General features: G+C 37.3%; 1 protein-coding gene and 1 pseudogene across 1 annotated transcript; both read right to left on the bottom strand.

Moving 5' to 3' along the window:
• Positions 1 to 793: 793 nt before the first annotated feature.
• Positions 794 to 1,633, bottom strand: LOC133763659 (olfactory receptor 5W2-like; annotated as a pseudogene).
• A 2,654-nt stretch (positions 1,634 to 4,287) lies between these two features.
• On the bottom strand, positions 4,288 to 5,220 carry LOC133764280 (olfactory receptor 5W2-like). Its single transcript, XM_062197953.1, has one exon. It carries the CDS (start codon positions 5,215 to 5,217, stop codon positions 4,288 to 4,290), a length of 930 nt encoding a protein of 309 aa, XP_062053937.1. The 5' UTR covers positions 5,218 to 5,220.
• Positions 5,221 to 7,470: the final 2,250 nt, after the last annotated feature.

Below are 7,470 nucleotides of genomic sequence, written 5' to 3'. Positions count from 1 at the left end.
TATATATTTAAGATTTTTTTTAATTTGAAAGACAGTGTTGCAGAGAGAGGGAGAGCCATAAAGAGAGAGAGGTCTTCCATCTTCTGGTTTACTCCCCAAATGGCTGCAAAGACCAGAACTGGGCAGACCCAAAGCCAGGATCCAGGAGTTTCTTCTGGGTCTCCCATGTGAGTGCAGGGGCCCAAGGACTTGGACCATTCTCTACTGCTTTCCCAGGCACATTAGCAGAGAGCTGGATTGGAAGTGGAGCAGCTGGAACTCAAATTGCTACCCATATGAGATGCCAGCACTGTAGGCTAGGTCTTTCACCCACTGCGACACAACGCAGGACCCTCAAACTTCATATATATATATATATATATATATATATATATATATACATATATACATATATATGTATATATAATTTACTTGAAAAGAACAGTGACAGAAGGAGACAGAGAGCAAGAAAAAGAGATCATCCATCAACTGGTTCACCCGCAAAGTGCCCACAAGAGCAAAGGTGGAGTGAGGCCAAAAGTGGCAGCACTGTACTCCATCCAAGAAACTGGAGATTTCACATGTTTTTTTCCCATGCACATTAGCCAGAAGCTGGACCAGTAGCAAAGATAAAACTTGATGCTAAGCACTCTCAGATTGGATAAATGTGTTACAAACAGTTGCTTAATACCATATTGTCCCTATGTCTGTCCCAACAACTTTGTAAACTAATAGGAGATTGAAGAAAACTGCATTTTTGTGTGTGTTAATATATATATGTAGAAATATTTATTTAAAGTATTTATTATTCAGTTTATTCAGGGCCACTTTTTACATTCTTGTTCCGTAGACTGTAAATCCGAGAGTTCAACATGGGAATCACTAAAGTGTAAAACAGTGAGGTCATCTTGTCCTCATCTAGAGAGTAGAAGGAATTTGATGTGAAATACATGAACAGCACAGCACCCTGGAAAATAGCAATTGCAGTAAAGTGTGCAGTGCAGCTGGAGAAAGCTTTAAACCTTCCCATAGCAGAAGGGATTTTTAAAAAAACTGATAAGATGTTGTAACTATGAGAACTCCTGAAATAGTACTCAGCTCAATGAAACCGAAAGCAGTGAAGATTGCCAACTCATTGACCTGTGTATCTGAGCAGGACAGTAGTAGCAGAGGAGGGACATCACAGAAGAAATGATTAATCTCATTAGACCCACAGAAACATAAGCGGAATGTCAATGTTGTATGTGTCAACGCATCTACCATTCCCACCAGGTAAACTCCAACCAACAGTTGGAGGCAAGCCTTGCTGGACATGTTGACTGTGTAGAGCAAGGGGTTGCTGATGGCCTTGTAGCGATCAAAGGCCATCACTGCCAGCAGCAGACACTCTGCATCTGTAAAGATGCAGAAGATGAAGAATTGCAGAGCACAGCCAATGGCTGGAATTGAATTGTTTTTGACAAGTAGGTCCACCAGCATCTTGGGCCCAATAGCAGTGGAGTAGCAGAGGTCAGCAAAGGAGAGGCGGCTGAGGAAAAAGTACATTGGTGTGTGCAGCTGGGACTCCATTTTAATTAAAATGATCATTCCAAGATTTTCCGGAAGATTTATTAGGTAAACAACTAGGAATGTGAAAAAATAGGGTCACTTTCATCCCAGAGTTATTGTTAATTCCGCCCCTGCAACACATACATACTTTCTGTAAAGCAAGACTACTGGTGAGGCTTAGGTCAGTGGCATTTTTATTTGATGAACTGTGATCTTTAATGGTACCTTAAAGAGTATTTAAAATTGCATTGTCTTTGTTTATGAGTTGATATGTGCTAAAATACCAAATGTACTCATTGGGCGATGTTACTGAAGCAAAACAAACAAACAAAAAAGCTACCTAATTGCCAATAATTGTTTATCAGGGAAACCCAAGAAATAAATGCATTCATGTTACCAAAAGCTTTACCACCACTATCCCATTATTTTCTTCTCTGGTGTCATCTTGGGGTACCTTCTCCTGATTTCTGTCCAAACTTATTGTTCTCAAAGGTGTTTCCTCTGTCTCTAGGGATATTGGATTTCTTTGGGGATTTCTGTTAACTCCATAAACAGAGCTGCTCATCCAGACATGTGTTCTAATTCCTACTCCTCATCAATACCAGAGCTTGGGAATATTTACCCTTGGAATCTGAGTAATTTAATTACCTCATGAGGCTTTGTCTTCTTATAGATAATATGTTTTAAATCAAGTAGGAAAAACAGGCTTAAAGTGGGGTTTAAGATATCAGTGAAAAACTAAGAACAAAAATATACAGAACCAAAAATGCTGCCAATATGGCTTTCCTGTTGTTATTGGTGTCTATGGGCCATTCTGGTGAGGGTGGTGACAGTTTAGTCACTTCCATTGCTGTGTTACAACCTTATAAAAGCATACTATGTGTTATTTATTACCCTCCAAATAATGCTACTGTGATTATTTTCATACGAGCTTTGAGGATATATGTTCACCCAATTCTCCTGGGAATGAAACAAGGAATGGAATTCTGGGTTCATAAAGTATGTGTGTAAAACTATAGCATAAACTGACAAAAAACTTTCCAATGTTGAATGCCAGTTATGACTTCTATTAGTACATTAAAGGCATAGTTATTGGGGCCAATGCTGTGGTGTAGCAGGTAAAGCTGCTGCCTTCAGTGCCAGCATCCCACATGGGCGCCGGTTCGAGTCCCAGCTGCTCCACTGCTGATCCAGATCTCTACTATGGACTGGGAAAGCAGTAGGAGATGGCACAAGTGCTTGGGCCCTTGCACCCATGTGGGAGACCCAGAGGAAGCTCCTGGCTCCTGGCTTCTGATCAGTGCAGCTCTGGCCATTGTGGCCAATTGGAGAGTAAATCAGTAGATGGAACATGTTTCTCTCTCCCTGCCTCTCCTTCTCTTTCTGTGTAACTCTGACTTTCAAATAAATAAGTAAACTTTGAACAACAACAACAACAAAACCACATAGTTATTACATACCCACATCGATACTGGACATTAGTATTGTCATTCGTTCTCAGTTCAGTTCTTCTTTTGGTGAGTAATGGTAATTAACTGATGTAGTACTTTCCATTTTCCGGAAGAGCAGCATTTACATAATCACCTATGTGATGTATCTGTTCAAGCCTGAGGCGATTAGGAGATCATTTGTAGGGGTTGTGTCTAAAATTATTTAATCTTTCACAAGTTGCATGCTCCAGTTGATAACAATGACATTGTCCCTTTAGGACAAATAAATCTAGAGACCTAATGTTAAGTTTTTTGAATGAATATGCAAACACTCATCACCTTTTTTGTTGTTTTTCATTTTGTTTGTTTTGCTCATTTTGTTCATTTTATTTTGTTGTTTTTGTCCATTTTTTCAACATCTCTTATAATGAGCATGCATTTACATGACTATAGAATCATAGATAAATCCTGAGAGATGTGACAAGTATAATGGACTTTATAAATAAATTATTGTAGATTTGGGCAGGGAGATAGGATTAGGCTCAGGAGCTGGAGACCACGCCCCCTGGTTCATCAAATCCACCCACCTGTCAATCAGACTACCTAACCATAAGCAGTCCACTTCTGGAGGCAAATAAGAGGCACAGAGCAACCTGAGCCTGCCCCTATTCTCCTGTGTGCCTCTCAGACAAGTGGGCATTTGGCCATTTTTCCCCACTGTTCACCCAGGGCCTCTTGGTGTACAAGGCTGGTTGGCCATTTCCCTCCTGTTTCTCCCACTCAGCTCTATATTTGTGGTCACTCCTGCCTGCATGTTTTTTTTTTTTTTTTTTCCACGTGGCTCCAGCCTGTGGATGCCTGCATGTGGCCCCTGATCTGCTGTCTGGTATGGAACTCCTGGTTCACCTTTCCGAACTTCCTCTCCCTCAAATAAAGCCCACATGTTCCCATGTATTTCTCTCACTCTCTAAGTAAATGTTAAACCTCACCATGTTGTCTGCTTCATTTGAGCTCATGTTTGGAATTCTTGTCTACATAAACGTCAAGTACCTTTGAAATATTAATTTAAAAATAGGCCCACAGTCAAAGAACTGATGTCTAATGAGAAATAGTGGCTTGATAGACACCATGGTGACTCAGAATTGCTTTAAGTGCGTGGCTATGGCATGTTTCTGTAGGGAAATGCCAGGGAGGTTTTGTAAAAATACACATTAAGTGAAACTAAGGAATATGGGATGACTTTATATTCTAATTTAATTTGAAGAAATTTACAAGGATACACTTTTTTGTGTACATAAATACATATTTATTTACAGTCTGCCCATTTACCTTAGCACACACGGATTCTCAGTTTTTCTAGGGCTTCTTTCACATCCTTGTTTCGCAGGCTGTAAATCAGAGGGTTCAACATGGGAATCACTAGGGTGTAAAACAGTGAGGTCCTCTTGTCCTCATCTAGAGAGTAGGCAGAACTTGGTCTGAAGTACATGAAGAGCATGGTGCCCTGGAAAATGGCAACTGCAGTTAAGTGGGAGGTGCAGGTGGAGAAAGCTTTGAACCTCCCCTCAGCAGAGTGGATCTTCAAAACGGATGAGATAATGTAACAGTAAGAGACAAAAACTCCTGAAATAGTACTCAGTTCAAGGAAACCAAAAACAGTGAAGATCACCAACTCATTGACCTGTGTGTCTGAGCAGGACAGTAGTAGCAGAGGAGGGACATCACAGAAGAAATGATTAATCTCTTTAGACCCACAGAAACATAAGCTGAATGTTAATATTGTATGTATTAAAGCATCTGTCATTCCCACTAGGTAAACCCCAACCACGAACAGAGAACACATCTTGGTAGACATGTTGACTGTGTAGAGCAAGGGGTTGCTGATGGCCTTGTACCGATCAAAGGCCATCACTGCCAGCAGCAGACACTCAGCATCAACAAACATACACAAGATGAAAAATTGCACAATACAGCCAGTGATGGAAATTGATTTGTTCTTGGTAAATATGTCGACCAGCATCCTGGGTCCAATTGCAGTGGAGTAGCAGAGGTCACAGAAAGAGAGGTGGCTGAGGAAAAAGTACATTGGGGTGTGCAGCCTGGAATCCAGTCTAATTAAGATGATCATTCCAAGATTTGCCAGGAGGTTAACAAAATAAACAATAAGGAATGTGATGAACAGAGTTACCTTCATCCCAGAGTTATTGGTAATTCCCAAGAGAAAGAATTCAGTTACTGAGGAGCAATTTTCTTTGTCCATTCTTCTTTGTTCTTGTTCTAAACTCTAAAACAACAACAAAAAAAATCAAGTGAATAATGTATTTGTATTTGAAATTTCTGTTTATTTATAACTATTTTCCATAATGAAGTCTGTCATCCGTTTCTGCAGGTATGTTTACCTTCAAAAATTTTCCAGACAAGTCCACTTTTTAATAGGAATTACAATGTTCAAAAAGTATATAAGTATATCTAGCAAAATAAGTTTAAAAATTTGATCTTAAATTTGTATGGGATTCCTAAGGTGTGTGGCTTTTCTTGGCCCCTGTCATTTACTTTCAGGAAGTGGATTTGAATAAACTAAATGCTGGCTCCTCTCAAAATCTTATGAAAGATATTCCAAATTTAGCGACACACTAGAAACATGGTATATATTTTACCAAAAGGATTGTATTTACTGTATTATTCAAAAAACACAGTTGATTCTATCACTGGTAATGATATTGCATCTAAATCAATAAATCCACATTCTCATATTACTGTTTTGGTGTTTTATTGTGGTGTTTTATTTTTGCTGAACATTGAAATGTATTTTATTGCATTAATCTATCATTGTTCATCACTGGTTTGCCATGTACTTATAACTACTTTGTGCAATATGCCTCAAAGAGTAACCTGTGAAAAATCCAAAGATAAGTGCTAAAAAGAATCCTGAACAATAGGATATAACAATAGTTGCTAGTTTTAAAATTGACCTTCGAGTAGAATAAAATCAGAGAGAAGTAGTAAATGTTCCTGGGATAGAGAGGCTTCTGTTTTCTGTTGTTATGTGTACTATTACACATGGATGTGGGGTTGGGTGTGTGTTTATTTGTTGATGAATTAAAATTAGAATATGGTTGATAGTTTGATTGTTATTTCTTTGACACTTAGATATGGTGTACACTATATGTGGATTTGAATTTACATATATTGATTTTTGCAATGATTACCTCTATTATTATTTGGATAAAACAAGAAAACATTTCAAATATTGATCCACATTATCAGTGGCAGAGCAATTATTTTTAAAAAAGTAATAGTTTACTTATTAATCATGATAAAAATTTAAATAAAAATCTATATATCCTTATAAAAGTGGCATTTGACACAATTCAAAATCATCCTGCTGTGTCACAAAAATATATTTTCTCATTAGATTGTTGAGTTTATTAAATTGAGTAAGAGGTATGAAATCACTAATTTAAAATTTTTTCAATACTTGATTCCTCAATTTTCCATAAAAGTAAGATCTTATTTTTCCTATATATTTTTAAATTAATATATCATCAGCCTACCTGAGTTGAAAGTCTTTCTGATTCTCTCTGGTACTTGAACATTAGGCGATTACATTTTATTTTTACCTTTTACTGTTGGGATTTAATTCTCTTAAGCATCTATCTTCACTGTTGCATGTTATTCAAATGTGATTAATTAGATTCCTGGCTCAGCATTTCCCTTGTGAATCCTGCAACAACTTTAGCAGACACTGAATAGTTAGTTCTTTACTAGTGACTACATTGAGCAATGTCAGAAATTTACTGGGGATTATTTAACATTATGCTTCATGGCTACCATGGATCTACATCCTCCTCTAATGAAATTAAACATCAACTCTACAGAATAGATACGTATTCAGTGCTATTCATGTTGTTTTCACTGTTCATCCTGTCTCTCCCATTTCTGAAAAGATCTGTTCACTTTATAAATATGCTAATTTTATGTTGCATTTTCATCTGATTCCTCTCTTCCACTTGTATGTCTGTTGCGTTTGTTTCAAGAGGTTCATGACTGTCCACCACACCTAGAATACTGTTTATTGACTTTTGTGTTTTCTATCTGTTTATACACTTCTTACTAGTTTTCCATATTTTCTAGCATAGACTTTCACCAAAGAAACAATTCAGTAAATGTGTGAGGTCAAAAATTTGTCATTAGGCTAGTGTATGTTAGATATAGATGATACATATGTGTATTATATATATATATATATGCACATCTCTATTTTATATATACACATCTCTTTATATGTGAGAATAATTAAAATATTCAAAGGTAGACAAATCATAAAATAAGAATGACATTTGAAAAATGATCCAATATTGATGGTCGGGTCCCTAAAATATTGTATTAAACTCACTTAACTATCTGTTCCTATAGAAACATTTTTAAAAATTATTTACTGAAAATTTATTGTTAAAAATAATGTGTGTAGGCCAGCGCCACGGCTCACTAGGCTAATCCTACGCCTTGCGGT

The sequence above is a fragment of the Lepus europaeus genome, chromosome 7 (assembly GCF_033115175.1).
Source record: "Lepus europaeus isolate LE1 chromosome 7, mLepTim1.pri, whole genome shotgun sequence".
Classification (NCBI taxonomy): domain Eukaryota; kingdom Metazoa; phylum Chordata; class Mammalia; order Lagomorpha; family Leporidae; genus Lepus; species Lepus europaeus.
The sequence above is the reverse complement of the archived record's forward strand: the minus strand, read 5'-3'. Positions and strand labels throughout refer to the sequence as shown.